General features: G+C 47.8%; 1 protein-coding gene across 7 annotated transcripts in view; it reads right to left on the bottom strand.

Moving 5' to 3' along the window:
• Positions 1-7,232: 7,232 nt before the first annotated feature.
• Positions 7,233-15,802, bottom strand: part of NRF1 (nuclear respiratory factor 1) — a 130,744-nt gene continuing 122,174 nt past the window's right edge. For 5 of the 7 annotated variants that reach the window (XM_005205682.5, XM_010804462.4, XM_005205683.5 and 2 more), the window contains 2 exons: positions 14,443-14,484; positions 7,233-12,174 (listed from right to left, as the gene is read on the bottom strand). In XM_005205682.5, coding sequence (XP_005205739.1) covers positions 12,011-12,174; positions 14,443-14,484 — 206 coding nt within the window. In that variant the 3' untranslated portion in view covers positions 7,233-12,010. The remainder of the gene's footprint in view (positions 12,175-14,442; positions 14,485-15,802) is intronic. The other 2 variants (XM_010804464.4, XM_010804465.4) reach the window with 2 other exon arrangements.

Genomic DNA, 15,802 nt, shown 5'->3' with positions numbered 1-15,802 from the left:
GGCAGGATCTCACTCATACCTTCATGCCCAGGACTGGCAAGGTGTGTAACAGGGAGTGTAATGGGGAGGCCCGGGAATGCAACAGGGTATCAAGTTCCAGCTTCCACACTCTGCATGGCTCTGCTCTCACCTCCAGGATCATGTTCACCCCCAGATCCCAAGTTCCCCAGGACTGGAAGGAACACTCACGGTGCATGTAGCCCCTCGGCCCCTTAGGTCAAAGGGAGGTGCTCCCTTGAGCCAACTGATAACCCTGTTGGACCCTAATGCAAAGGGCTGGGCTCACTGATGGAGGCCTGGCGGCCAGTGTAGGCGGGGCCTGTTTCAGCACATACAGCTCAGCTGGGGTCCAGGACAGGTATGAATAGCTATGTGGATGGAGGGCAGGTCTGTGCCATGGAGATGGTAGGAGGCACTGGGCCCAGAGAGGAAGGCATGGTCCCCACGGCAAGGCTGATCCTGTGGGCTCTGAGTAAAGGTAGCACCTAGATTGAGCCTTCGGAGAAGGCGATGGCACCCCACTCCGGTACTCTTGCCTGGAAAATCCCATGGACGGAGGAGCCCGGTAGGCTGCAGTCCGTGGGGTCGCTCAGAGTCGGACACGACTGAGCGACTTCACTTTCATTTTTCACTTTCATGCATTGGAGAAGGAAATGGCAACCCACTCCAGTATTCTTGCCTGGAGAATCCCAGGGACGGGGGAGCCTGGTGGGCTGCTGTCTATGGGGTTGCATAGAGTCGGACATGACTGAAGCGACTTAGCAGCAGTAGCAGCAGATTGAGCCTTAGAGAAGAGGATCATGTGGAGAGGGACGGGGGCAACAGCCAGCTCCAGGAGGACCAAGCTGTAGCCACGAGATGCCAGAAGAGTCGGGAAGGGAGTAGCGGGAGGTGAGGCTGAGGAACCCTGGACTCGCCCCTCTGCTCAGGCTGGAGGACACGATCCTGCTCCCACCACAGTCATTTGCCATAGGATATAGTCGGAGCATGTGGTTGATACATCCAGGACAGCCAGAACAGTGGTCTTGTGGGGGCATTCTTGCCCCTTTGGGCAACATTGGGCAAAATGGAGATACTTGATTTCAACTGGAGTGGGAGAGCGTGGAGACTAGGGACGTTGCTCAACACCCTACAACGCACAGGATCGCTCCCCACGGCAGAATGATTGACCCAAATGTCAACAGAGCTGAGGTTGAGAGAGCCCAGGACAGAGTGATAGGTGAGAAGCACCAAGTTGACATCTGAGAAGGAAAAGTGTAAAACCCTACGTTTAGAAGAAAAATCAGTTGGACAAGGGCAAAAATGGAGGAAACCAGACTGTAATGAAATGTGGGTGAAAGGAAGAGCTGATGACTCTGGTTAACTACATATTCACCTGAGATGATACTGAAGGAGGGACAGCATCAGGTCATGGGGGTGGGATGGGGGATGGGGATGGGTGGGTGTGAATAGACTGTATCTGTGCCTCAGTCAGGGTCTGGTGCCATCTTCAGAGCACCTGCAGTGAGCTGGACCAGACCAATGACAGTCTGGGGAGCAAGCTTCCCATTTGCAGATTGATTATTGCTAGCTCGGTAATACATTTAAAGATGTGTTTTTAAAAATATTTTTAAAATGCAGCTCTTTTGGTTTTCCCTGGGAGGGTCATTCAGGACATCTAGTCCACTTTGTAATTAGAAACAGCTCACCACTCTCTAGGAAATGTTGGAACTGGAGATTTTAGCCATGAAAAAGGGTGGGAATGTGAAAGCTGTTTTCAAGTATTTGAAGGCATGGAGACCTTCACAGTTCTTTGTGGCCCCAGACACAATAGAAAGACTTTACAGAGAAGCAGATTCTGTTTGTCTCACAGAACTTCCAGGTCAGGTCAGGCTGTGACTTAAGATGGGTTAACTCTCCGTCTCTGGAGATGTTGCACCCTGGTGTTGGGGTGCTGTGGGGGATGGCAGCCTTAGATGGGGGCTAGACCAGATATCTCTGTGACGTGTCAGGTTTAGACTTGGGCTGGTTCCTCAGCCAAGGTGGGAAGGGGGTCTCTTGCATCTCCTTAAGCTCCCTGACCACAATCTAGGTGTTAGCTCACAGTTTCATTGTTAATATTTATTTATTTGGCTGCATCGGGTCTTGGTTGCGGCACGCTGGACCTTCATTCCATCATATGGGATTGTTGTGGGGCACGGACTCTTTAGTTAAGGCATTTGGGCTTAGTCGTCCTGTAGCTTGTGGTATCTTAGTTCCCTGACCAGGGATCAAACCCAGGGCCCCGCATTTCAAGCCAGATTATTAACCACTGGACCTCCAGGGAAGCCCGTCACACACAGCTTTTTAAATGTTTGCAAGTGCTGTTGTGGTGAACGAACTGCAAATTAATGCACGAGTTTTGCATGCATGGCAGATGTGTCTCTCTCTTCTCAAACACCAGACACTGGAAAGCCAGTTGCTGCAGTGGAAGGGCTGGTGGGCTGTGGGTTTTTGATGGTGGGTTAGTCTCATATAAGGGTTCTCAAAGCTCTGCCCTAAGTGTTCCGATGGCTGACCTGAACCTTCCGGGACTGGCAGTCATCCCCTGCACTGGCTCCATTGGGGCTTCTCAGGGTAAGAGGCCCATTGGAAAAGGAGACAGCTGGCTTGGGGAGGGTGATGGAGGTGGCAATGAAGCTTCCCTCTTCTCAGCCTGGGCCCCCAGCTGAGCTCCATTAACAGAGACACTTCTGGAGGGTCTAATGTGTGTGCTCCCCATCCCCTGATATCTGCCCTGCCCTGGAGGTCTCTCTCTTCTGGGAGCCAGACTTCTGCTTTCTCAGCTCTCCTGGGAAGGTGGCATGGGGGAAGGGCGGGGGCTGGAAGCCTTTTGGACCAGAACAAGGACAACTTCCTCTGAAGATTATCAGGGGAGGTGAGATGCCCGAAGAGGCACCCCCTTGTGTGGAAACAGAACCCTTCATTGCCACTGATGAACCCCCAAGTCTGAGGTGTCTTTTATGAAACCAAAGGTATCTTGGTGGGTTTAAACACAAGGTGGGTTTTACTTTCCGCAGTCACTGCCTTTGCCATGTTCTGCTGACTTTCCCTTTTAATTCCTTAATGAGGTTTTGAGTGAATTCCATAGCTTTGTAAATATGGTGCATCATTAGGCCCAGACCACGTGAAGCTTCAGTCTCAATACTGACTTCAACTTCACCCTCTTCCGTGCTTGGAGGGAAGGCAGGACCTGCAGTATTTGGGGATGAGGGTGTGGTCCAGAGCCTCTAGAATGGGGGGTGGAGCATGGTTTTGCAGAAATCCTGTTAGTTATAAGCACTTTTCTCAATTCCAAGGACCCCAATCGCGCCTCTCCAGTTCCTTGCAGGTCTTATACAAATTGGGGAGGGATCAGCTGGAGTGGTGCCTGGAGGCAGCTGGGCTTGTTTTGCCTCTTAGTAAGCCCTGGTGGTTCAGTGGTAAAGAATCCACCTGGATTCTGGGTTGGGAAGATCCCCTGGAGAAGGAAATGGCAACCCACTCCAGTATTCTTACCTGGGAAATTCCATGAACAGAGACTGGTGGGCTATACAGTCCATGGGGTTGCAAAAGAGTCGGACACAACTCAGTGACTAAACAAGAAGCCCTGGTGGAGGAGTGGCTCCTATGATTGGTGGTTTTCTAGAGAATGTAGGGGTTTGAATGTCCTCAGCTGTGTTTCCCAATGACCAGGGAATGGGTGAGCCCCGAGCAGCCTCCAGCTGCACCGTTTCACATGACTCAGAGTGGTCAGCTGCTCATCATGCTGGTCTCTCCTCCTCCCTTTCCTTAGCGATCTGCAAATAACTACCTACAGCCTCTCCCAGAATAATTTCAAAATTGAAAGCACACACATAAGACCCTCCTGAAGTGCCTCTGTTGATGGAGCTGGGCTGAGTGCCCAGGCTGGGAAGAAGGAGCCTTTCTTGTGGCCTCCACTGCCCTCCCCAAGCCTGCGGCCTCGTTTTCTAGCCAACCTCTCACCCTGAGAAGCCCCAGTGGAGCCAGTGCAGGGGGAGACTTCCATTCCTGGAAGGTTCAGATCAAGCTTCAGCCAGCACTTATGGCAGAGCATTACTTTAAAGTAATGCTCAATGGTTGAAAAAACGTGGAAGATGCTGAATGTAGTTAGCATTAAACTTAAGAAAGAATTTTTTTTTTTTTTTGGTGCTTTCTTTTGAATAACTGATGACTTGTTCCTTTCTTCTAGTTACAGGAACCCCATTACTGGGAGCGAAACAGGAACCTTCATCATATCACTATTTTGACCCCACAGTTGGCAAACGTGTGACCTCCTTTTATTTGGTCTTGAGTTCCTTTTTTAAAAATCTCATTGCACACATCCTTTATATAACCTGCTTCAAATTATTTTTTGAGAAAAATGTTTAAAAAACCAAAAAACCTTTTCTTTTGGGGATGATGAAAATGTGAAATTCGAAAATGTTGTGTAGTGGTTACACATTGTAAATACACTGAAGCCCCTTGACTTATGCCCTTAAAATGAATGCACCTAATAGAATGTAAATTACGAATCATTACAACTTTTAAAAAACCTTGAGGTTATTGGGGGTGGTGGGAGCAGAGAGACGGGACACACTATTGATTATCCAATGACTTCTAATTTTCTGACTTAAGACATTCACAGACTCAGGAGGATCTTCGTAGAGGCAATGAAGGGCAGTGCGGAAGCTGTTAGGGATCCCAGCTTGACTGTTCCCTGGCTGACGCAGGTTCGGTGGAAATGATGGCAACTGCCATGCGGTGGATCCATATCCCAGCCCCTGCAAGGGCTGCTCTACCTGTGCGACGGCCAGCCCCGCAGCTGGGTTTGGCTACCCGGCCCCAAGGCTGATTAGTCCGGAGACACACGTGACTTCAGCGGGCCAATCAGCTGTGTCCTCCCCGATACCACCCCTCCCTGTTGGGGAGTGCGAACTTGGGTTCCGAGGACACCGGTCCGTCTTTGTAAGGCACCTCCGGATTTCTGCTGTTCACATCCAGAGCGGTTTTGATCACCAGTGGACCCCAGGAGCTTTCAGTGTCTCATTCAGTCTGTGCAGGTGGGCCGGGCAATGCTGGGGCATGTCAGGACTCACAGTCAGGATGCTCGGCCTAGACCAAGCCAGCTTCCCTGGCTCATTTGCGGAACAGGAGTGACACCCGACTCAGCCACTTCATTGGGAGAGGCAAGCGACTCCACACTGTTGGTGATATAGATCTCCAGAAACGTCTGTTGTCCATGGAGTTTAACCAGTGTTTTGTACCGATGAGAACTGTGGGTTAGGATGAAGAATCCTATTCTGTCTTTCGTCTCTCTTAAGTTTACTCTTGTGAATTAAAAAAAGAAAAAGCTCTCTATAAAAATAGTTCTGGTAAGGGAACTAGAAAATATTTCGGGTTTTGAGAGTCTGAATGGAAAAGCCAGAGGAGGCACTCAGGGAGCAGAGGGCCGTGGGGGTACGGATGACTTCCACTGTCAGAAGTCTGGGAACAATGCCACCAGTCACGGGGCCCTGGGCTTCTCCGTGCCTGTAAGCTTAAACTTCATGGCCTAAATGATGGGTGATGGCTAATGTCCCTCCCAGCTTTAGAGGTCTCTTGCACACAAGGGCCAGGGGAGCCCAAAGACTGGTTGAGGTTTAGGCTTAACTGAAGACATCACAACCCAGCTTTGCCAAGATTTGGCCTGGCTTCCTTGCCCAGAGCTTCCTGGGTTTTAATATTAACTGATCTCTGACTTTGGGCCCTGGGGCTTTTGGTTTTATTTATTTTTTTTAACTTAGTTTTTAAATTTTCTGGCCACACTTCCTGGCATGTGGAGTCTTAGTTCCTTGATCAGAGGTTAAACCTGTGCCCCCTGCAGTAGAAGCTTGGAGCCTTAACCACTCAGATGCCAGGGAAGTGCCCCCTGGTGTTTTTAAAGAAAGCATAACGTGGGACATCCCTGGTGGTCCAGTGGTTAGGACTCTGAGCTTCAGCTGCAGGGGGCACAGGTTTGATCTCTGGTCTGGGAACTAAGATCTGCATGCCATGCAGTGCAGACAAAAAAAAAAACAAACAAAAACGTAACGTGACTGTTCATACTCAAGAATGTTCGAGCACCAGCAACTTCACTACCCTCCACCCTTGGCACAATCTCACAGGGCTGATTTTTCTTAGCAATAAAATCAACATTTTTACATCAAACATTATTTTTACATTTAACAAAGTTAACATTGGATTTTTGCAGAACTATTTGGAAGTAATGAGAATGTGGGAATGGATGTTTTTGGGGTTCTGTGGATTTTCTGATTGAATAAGGAACCCCCGGGAAACTAAGGTCTCTCATTCAGTGGGATGTAGTGGTTGCTTGCCTGTATACAAGTTCCTGTGTGTGTTCGGGTGTGTGTGCGTGCATGCATGGGTGTGTGCATGTGATGAAAAAGCCCAGCCACTGTGAGGATGCTCCTGGTATGGCACGCTCGGGTTAAGGACCATTAACTCCTGCTCAGAACACATTGACCACTGGGAGAGGCTGCATGTGGGCTGAGCTCAGGACTCAGCCGGAGGTTCCTTTAAAAATGAGAATCTAGGGGCTTCCCTGGTGGCTCAGTAGTAAACAATCTGTCTGCCAATGCAGGAGACCTGGGTTCAATCACTGATCCGGGAAGATCCCGTGTGCCGCGGAGCAACTAGGCCAGTGCGCCACAACTATCGAGCCTGTTTTCTCGAGCCTGGGAGCCGCAAGACCGTGGGCCACAACTGTTGAAGGCCCGCATGTCAGAGCCCCTGCTCATCAACAAGAGACACCACTGCAATGAAAAGCCTGTACACTGCAACTGGAGTTTGCCAACCGTACACTATCCCCTCTTGCTGCAACTAGAGGAAAGCCTGCAAGGCAATGAAGACCCAGCACAGCCATAAGTTCTATATATAAAACATGGGAATCCAGATGTGCAGCTCATTTTGTGTCACCTGTCCCCTGAGAGCTTGGCACAAAGAGCTGAGCTTCTGGAGGGAGGCTTATTAGTCTGACCCCAGCTCTCCTTTACTAGTTCTCGGAATTGGCCAAGTCTTAGCTCCCACACCTATAAAATGGAATCTAACCTCCATCTGAGGTTGTGGAAAGGATTAGAAATAAAGGTGTAAAGTATTTTGCATAGTGTCTTGTGCAGAGCAGCCATTTAATAACTGACAATTATTAGTTTCTTAAAGGGTAAATAAATTCAGAAGAAATTTGAGTTGAGACCCAGTTAAGTTACACCAACAATTTTATTGACAAGCGCATTAAGTTTGGGGAATATTTCTAGCTCCCCTCCCCAAGTATTAAATAAGCTACCTCTTAACTTCTTTGTGGTTCAGTTTGCTCATCTGTAAAGTAGGGAGTAACAGAGCTTTTGCAAAGACTAATAAATAACAACGTATAGTAACTCTCTTAGAACAAGGCACACTGTAAGAGCTGTACAAGTGCTCACTATTTTAACTGCTACCATATCAACACTCTGAATTGCAGATAGGCCATGGTTCTCATAAACTAGAGCTACGAAGGCTTTTGTACAGGGCTAGGGCGCAGGCCTGTCCTTACCGTACAAGGTGGCTCTGGAAGACTTGGGTTTTGGGGGTCCTGGCCCTGCTCTGCAGATGAGTATTATCCTGGTACCTTTGCCCTCCCATCTCCAACTCTTTGCAGAAATACACTCCAGTACTCAACAAACATCCGCTAACAGCCCACTGGTTTCTCAGGAGGGAGAAACTCAAATTCAGAGTGGGTTGGGGACTCATTCAGGGACCCAGCAGCAGCGGGAGCAGAATTCTCCAGCTATTTCAGAGTCCAGTCCTAACGCCGTTATCTCCCCGCTCTGTGCGCCTCCTTCCTCTGGGCTGTCTCCACTGTCCCGGGTGGATCTTCTCCAAGAGCTGCCAATCTGGAGCAAACAGCAGAGGCCAGATGGGATGCACTGATGGGTGTCCTTGATGCTAGCATCTGAGCACGAGCTGTGCGGAGGCCACAGGCTGGCCTGGTCTGAGGACCTGGGCGGCCCACAGCCCACTGAGATGGAGGTGCGAGAGGAAATGTAGGCTTGTCTTCCTCAGCCCACGAAGCTTCTGCTCCAGATAAGCTTCGACGTTCCCCCCGATACCAAAAGGGCCTACCACAGGCCCAGAGCTACTCCATCCACAGCTGATGCTTTGCAGGGGGCTGGGAGGGTGCTGATGAGGAGAGAAGAGGAACAGCAGCGGATAGGAAGGAAGGCGAATGCAGAAGCAGGCCCTCTTCGACGTGAGAAGTGGCTGGAAATGAGCCTTGTCTGGGTCTGAGTGAGGCCCAGGGCACACTGGCAGCTGGGGCTCTTCTTACAGGGTGAGTAGTCCCTTCTCTTCCCTGCCCTTCTGGTTCTCCTCGGCTCACTCATCTCAGTTCAGATGGCTCCAGTGGTCACCAGCATCGCCAATGGATCTTCTCAGATGTAGGACTTAAAGGCAAGAATTCCGAGCCCAAGGTAGTTGGTTTCGGTGAGCACCAGATCCTTGTCTGGAGCCTAGATGATAAACTACTTATTGCAGAGGACCCTTCAGCAGATAAAATGAGATAACAGAACCCCTTCTGCCACATCACTCTGTCCAGATGGCACCTTATCACGCTGGGCTGCCGCGGTCTGTTCACACAAAAACATCTCCTCGTCTCATCCTGTTTCTTGGGCAACTGCTATGCTTCATTCACCTGGCACATGGTAGGCATTCACTAAAGCAAAACTGACGCCTGGGGCCAGAGCTGGTCTACAGGTGGGTTTTCTTTTGTTGGCAGAGTATGTAAAAGACTTTTGATTTATTGTTGAAATCAGGAGATTCATGCACAAATCTGGACTCCTCAGTTTCTCTGGAAAATTTAGAAGTCAGGACTGTAGGGCCCATGTTCCTCCTGCTTGGAGACAGTCCACTAGCACTCAGGAGAGGCCACTCTCTTTAGAGATGCTCTCCACTCTGCCCATCTCCATCACTCCTTCCCCTCTCACAATGGAACGGCTTCCGCTTTACTCACTGACTCCACCTGCCGGGGCCCTGTGCAGGCAGCTGAGTCAGCAGCTCCTGCTGTGATTTGGGCAGTAACAGAAATGAAGTTCTCCATCAGCCCCACCAAAGAGAGTTTCAACACACGCTTGTTTAACAGGCAGCATCTGGGTCTTGCCAGGCAAACAGAATTACTGTGCCTATGGAGAGACACCATCCCCACAGAGGGACTCTAGACAGCCAGCTGTTGCAAGGGTGCCCAATGGCAATAATGTCTGCTTCATCTGGCTGCCACCAGTCCTTTCTCTGGCTCACCCTCTCTGGTGACAATAGATGATGATGTGCCATTTGGGCAAGAAGAAGGGAGAAGGGTGGCACTGGCTTTATGGAGCCACCGTCAGTCAGCAAGGAAAACATCTCTGGCCTCCCGCATTCAACTATTGTAATCATTATTACCAGGAAACAGACCCAAACACCTAACAAAAGGAAAGAAGGGTGATGGAGGTGGCAAGGAGAGCATCGTTTTGAGCTGAGGAAAGCAGCGGGCACGAGCATGGGAGTGCAAAGCCACTGGAGCTTTAGGAAGGGCCCGAAGCTGGGGGTGCGGCAGGAGGTAGGGGCAGAATGACAGCTGCCACGTTAAAGCAGTGAGCTGTGAGGGAAGCCAAGGAGGGCGGCCTTAAGGGAACAAAGGCATGGGGCCCCCACTTCAAGAAGGAAAACCCACTGCAATACTGAACACCATTCATGTGGGGAGGACACAGATGGACAAGTACCACCACCCACCCTGATTTTAATGTGGAATGCAATTAACCCCTAAAAAAGGAACTCCAGAGAAAAGGTTTTCTAACCATCTTTAGGAATTTTTAAACTAGATGCCCCCCGCCATAACCCCCCTGGACAGCATTCTGTAAAACTGATTCAACAGAGCTGTTCTGGTGAGGGAACACAGGCAGGAACCACCCCTTCCCCTTCTGCACTCCCCTTACAGGGCTCCACAACGCCAAGGAACACGGTTCAAAGATCACGGAGCTTGAATAGAAGCACCTATTCCTTTTACAAAGCAGAATAAGCCACCCCAAAAGAGAGCTCCTAAGAGGCTAAGTGCTCCTACACAGACGAACAGCTCCACTTCCTGTTGCCACATTGTTAACTATTTATTGAATGAGGCAGTAATAGACAGAATGGAAAACGACACAGAATCCATGCTCTGCTACTGGGGTTCTGCTTTTCTTCTTCTTCTTGGCATTTCTCAAACTATCAGGAGGGTATTTCACCACAAAGGAACACGGACTTTAAAGCCCCTGGACAGTTTCACAACGATGATAAAAAATAATAATTAAAAAAATAACAAATTGTAGAACTAGGACTGTTTTATGTAAATTTCCCTTCCCTCCCCCCATTACATACAGGAAAAAAAAAATACAAAGAACACTGGATAGTTTTATATAAAACAAGCAAATACAAGAATCTGAAACTTTTCTCAAAGGCTGAGCAAGACGTGAAGAATCTTTTTAATGTCGCGTTAAAAAAAAAAACAAACATTAAATACACAGTCACACATGGGAGTGGGGGGGGGCCCAGGAGGAGGGAGGAAGAGTCGTCCCTGTACTCAAGGAGCAGAGATTTGGCCTGTCAAAAAGTCAGGTGAATTAACCCCTGGAGACTCAGGGCTTGTGGCTGAGAAATCACAGAATTTCGTTACAAAGAACACCCAGACCAATTAACAGCCATGAGAAGGAAGCTGTGGGGCCTGGGCCTAGCATGATGCACCTTGGGACAGCTGCAGGGTCCCTTCTGAGATCGGGCCTGATCCAGGGGCACAGGACGCACCCTCAGCCCTCTTCTCCCCAATGCCCCTCAGTCCGGTGACCAGCCTTCCTCGCGCCAGGAGCCCCTGTCAGTTCTTGTCTCCTCTGTTAAGCTAAAGGAAGTCACAGGAAGGGAAAAAGGTTGCTCCCATTGGTGCACCCTGGTCTTCAAAAGATTTTTCTCTCCCTCCTTCCTTTCCCCTTCCAACTCCTCCCACCGCCTCATTCTCTCTCCACAATGCACACACCCACAAGCACACGCAGCGCGCACGCACTCCTCAAACCCTTAACACTTCTGTCACCCTCAGTTCATACACATGACCAATTCAGGACTGACCTTAAAACCAAAGCGACGGGTTAATAGCTGTGAGACCGAGAAGGTTTCCTGGGGAGGGGAGGAGATGGGAGGCTGGAGAAAACCCTCTCGGTCCTGCCTGGGAGCTTTAAAGACATTTCATTTGCCTGTGGCAAGGTCAGCATCTGGGCCAGCCCGAGGAGCGTCTCAGCTGCCAGACCACGTGGCCCCTGGATCTTGCAAGCACAGTTTCTGGACCTCACCCCAATCCGGAACCTCCGTTCTCAGGTGAGCCCAGCAGGGAGAGTTCTGGGTGGCCACTGGGAGGCAGCTTTGGTGAAGGGCATGGTCACCTCTGCCTGAGTTTGTCAGTAGCTCAACGCATGACCCTGGTATGAACAAAACCAGGTGGCTGTCTGGCCACGTACCCTACACCCACTAAACTGGGTGAATTATTTTTCCACAGCTCACCTTGATTTCATACAGATAATTCCATGCGGGTTTCTTTTATATATATATATATATATATATACATACACATATATATATATATACTTTATATATATATGTAAATGTGTATATTCATATGTACACATATACATATATTCACACTCACACATACACACACCGAAGTATACACACGTTTCCGCAGAAAGAAGTCCTGCCACAATTTGGCTTTTTCGGGACTGTGAAATTGACAATGCAGTATCTTATTCCACCAATCCCAGAAAATCAAGAGTGGTGCTTTTTAAAAAATGCAATTCCAAAATCCACTGCCTTTCTTCCTTTTTAAAAAAAAGGTTAACAAAACTTTTCTTCCAAAGTCGAGAGACTTAATTCCATTTGATTGCACCTCTGCAAACGTGTAAAAAATTTTGAAGTAGACTAGAAAATGATGCCACGGTATGGCTGAATGTCACTGCTCCAGTGTCACCACCTCCACAGCCTGGCCGTCCACAGTGACTGCGCTGTCCGATATCCTGGTGGCCACAGGGGCCATGGCCACCTGCACCGGCCCGTTCCCCTGGGCGAGGCTGGTCACCACAGTCTGGTACATGCTCACAGGGATCTGGACCAGTCCTGGGGAGAAAGGGGAGGCCGTTAGTGCCGCGCATGGGTTCCCAGATGATGGCTGGACAGGGCAATCGGCTCCAGCCCTTGGGGTACCACTGTCTGCAGCCGCAGGTAACTGCATACCCACTGTCCAGGCACAAATACATCCCTTTCCCCACCCCGTTTTAATTCTTTAAAACAGACTATCAGGAAAGAGAATGTGGAGAAGTTGTAGAAACATGCCTCAGAACAGGGCCTCCCCAATGTGCCAAGAGATGACCCCACTTGCCTGCCTCTCTCCAACTTTAGGAGGCTCGCACAGACCCCTCAGGGACGAATTCTCCTCCCAACAAGCCTGTCTCTTCTGACTGCCTTCCTCTCTAGAAGGGGCCACCACTCATGTTCTTGGATATTCTGCTACACTGACTTCTTCAACCCTCTTTCTGCCTATGCTCAAATTTCTCTCAGCTTGAAAAAACTTCTCCCTTAAACTTAGCCTGCCTTCTGGCCATTGTCCCTCTCCTCTGGGTCAGCTTTTTTATTTTTCTAAAGCCTAGGTCATTAGTTTTCTGATTTTAGATTTCATAGACCAGTATAAATTTAAATACATTCTGGGGTCAACTTAAAAAAAAAAATCCCAACTACCTCCTAATATCACTATTATTTCACAGTAAAAAGAAGTGTTTAGTAGAAAGAGAGGAGGAAGTGAATAATTTCAGAAAAGGGCAGTCCTTCCAAAGAAAGGAAAACTGACAATTTTATATGACATATTAAAAAAAAAAAAGAATTTCCAGTTAAATAAGACAGAATAAATGCACATATAAAATTCTTCTTCCTCATAAAACAAAAATTATAGTGAAGGAGAAAAAAAAAGATATGAATGAGAGATGGCAATATATTGGGTTGGCCAAAAAGCTGACTTGGGTTTTTAAATAGCATCTTAGGGAAAACACAAACTTTTGGGCCAACCCAGTATATTTCTGGGAGATGCAAAGCATACATAAAGTGGTTCTGACATTAAAGAAGGGGAAGCTGCACGTCCTGTGTCCTGGAGTTCTCAGGGCTACTGCAGACTGAGAGGAAGAAGTGAAAGACAGGAGTTAGCTGACAGTTTGTATTCAACTGACTGGACCAGCAGGTCCTACCAATCCCAACACCCAGGCCTTTGTTGACCAGACACCTGAAGTTCATCCACTGTATTGAGAAGCTGACCTGGAGAAGCCCCAGGAAAGATCTATGAGGTATCTGGTGGGTGGGCAGGGGAGGGGTCGGGGGTGTGGAGACAATGAAAGATCTGCCACACAGTCCTGATACTCACCACCCCGAGCCCTGCAGGCCGCCCCGCTCTGCCCTGCACAGCCCAGCAGCTGTGTTTCAGTGCCTCACTCTTAAGGAACCCAGAGGCGACAGACAATGTGGGGAGCAGAAACAAAAACAAATGGCCCTAAACTCTAATATCTTCAGAGACAGAAAAGATTTGTATCATACAAACGGATACTTTTATTAAAATGAGAGAAAATTTGTTAAAGAAATCAAATAGATGAAATACATTCCACAGAAAGATGACACGGTAAAGTCAAGGAAATCTTCCAGAGAGCAGAAGAGATTAAAAGATGGAAAGTAGGAGACCTTAAGAGGTCCAATCTCTGATAAAAAAGATTTCTAGAGACTAGAAAAAACACAAGGTAGGAAATTATCAGACACATTGCAAGTAAATCCCTAGAACTGAAAAACATGAGTTTCAGATTGAAAAGGCCCCTTAGATACCCAGCAGAACAGAAGAAAAAAGATCTGGATGCTAAGACACAGCTTTGTAAAATTTCAGAACACTAAGGATAAAGCAGAGGTCCCAAAGGATTTGAGAAAGGGTAAAAAAAAAAGTCACATACAAAGAACTGGAAATCATTATTGGATTTCTCAAAACAAGCCTGGAGGCTAGATGATGATGGAGCAGTAGCTTCAAACCTCTGAGAGAAAATGCTTTCAGCCTAGAATTCTCTCTCCAGCCCATGAAATGACACCCACACCAATTAAGTGTGGGGACAGAATAAACACCTCTTCAGACTTGTAAGGGCTGCAAAAGCCGGCTACCCGTGCACACTTTCTTTGGAAGCTCTGAAGGTTGTTCCCCAAAGAAATGAGACAGGAAAACTTAAGAAATAAGTGGCTGTGGGGTCCAGGAGACAGAGAACCCACTGTAGGGATCTTGGGGACAGGAGGAGGGCCCAGGATGGGGGCTGTGCAGTACGTCTGGAGGACACAGGGGATGTGGCATGAGCTTGTGGGATAGAGTACCTCGAGGGGTCTTCCAGAATTGGGTAGAACCGGTGATTACTCCTTAAAAAGTAGAAGAAAAAAAAAAGCAAGGATTAACCATACCCACTCGTCGTGGCAGTGAACAAGTTTTACCTTTATAAAAATTTTATGTTTATAACAATATAAACATAGAAACTGAGTTATTGAAAATTGTGATAATGTCTCAAGAAATAATTAATATGACTATTATTTAGAATAATACACATACATACCAGAAAAAAGAACATGGAGTGTTGCCTCTGGGGTACATATAAATATATATATATATATATATATTTTTTTTTTAAAGGTCTTTTAGTTCTTTTTGTCATTTAAAACTGTGTATCACTTTGATGAAAATAAAAATTAATTATAAAAAGGGATGTTTTACCAGCATACTTCCTAATGCCAAAAGAAGTATCAAACATAAAATAACATGTCAATTTTACAACGTTAAATTGTATCTAATTGTTTTCCAGGGATAACTGTTGACAGTTTGGAAATAAGTATTTGTTGATGCTTCCCTGGTGGCTCAGACCAATGTAGAAGACCTGGGTTTGATCTTTGGGTTGAGAAGATCCCCTGGAGAAGGGAATGGCTACCCACTCCAGTATTCTGGCCTGGAGAATCCCATGGACAGAGGAGCCTGGAGGGCTACAGTCCGTGGGGTCAAAAAGAGTTGGACACGACTGAGCGACAAACACAATACAACACCGTAACATTTTATGATGCAACCTGAAATGAGGCTAAATGTTCTGTTTTGTAGCGTTTTTAGGATTCCAGGCTTACCCTGCTATGTGTTAATAAGAATGGAAGGCATGGCCCACAGTCCTCACACTGAGATGCTGGGGCCTGAAAGGGGAAGGAGGGGGCCAGCCCATACATCAGCTTCAGAAGGCTGTTGGCTTCAATGTTTTTCACCTAGACCTTTGCAAACAGCTTTCACATCTCTCTAGTCAGTTCCTTTTTCCATTCACTCCTTTCTGCCGCCCAAGTTATCTTTCTGTAACATGTCATTTCCCAAGCTCAAACTTTTCAAATTCCCTGATGCTAGTTAAAAGGTTCCCAAAGCCTATAGTAAAGTTCAAATGTTGGGCCTGGCATTCAGGACTCTTGTGATTTGTCCAGCCTTACTTCCCTTACAGCCTTGATTCCCTGTGCTCTGGGCATCACCCTGGACTATTCTCAATTCTCCAACACATTGGTAACCTTCCTTTCTCTGGGCCTTTGCTCAAGCTGTTTGCTACCTGGAATTCCCTTACTGCCCACACCTTCCCTTTTAAAACCCTCCGCTTGGAAGCCTATCCCAGCTCTAGTCAATACTGAGAGCAGCCTCCTTGGGATTCTCAGTAAGCATTGG

The sequence above is a fragment of the Bos taurus genome, chromosome 4, assembly GCF_002263795.3.
Source record: "Bos taurus isolate L1 Dominette 01449 registration number 42190680 breed Hereford chromosome 4, ARS-UCD2.0, whole genome shotgun sequence".
In the NCBI taxonomy this organism is placed as follows: domain Eukaryota; kingdom Metazoa; phylum Chordata; class Mammalia; order Artiodactyla; family Bovidae; genus Bos; species Bos taurus.
The sequence above is the reverse complement of the archived record's forward strand: the minus strand, read 5'-3'. Positions and strand labels throughout refer to the sequence as shown.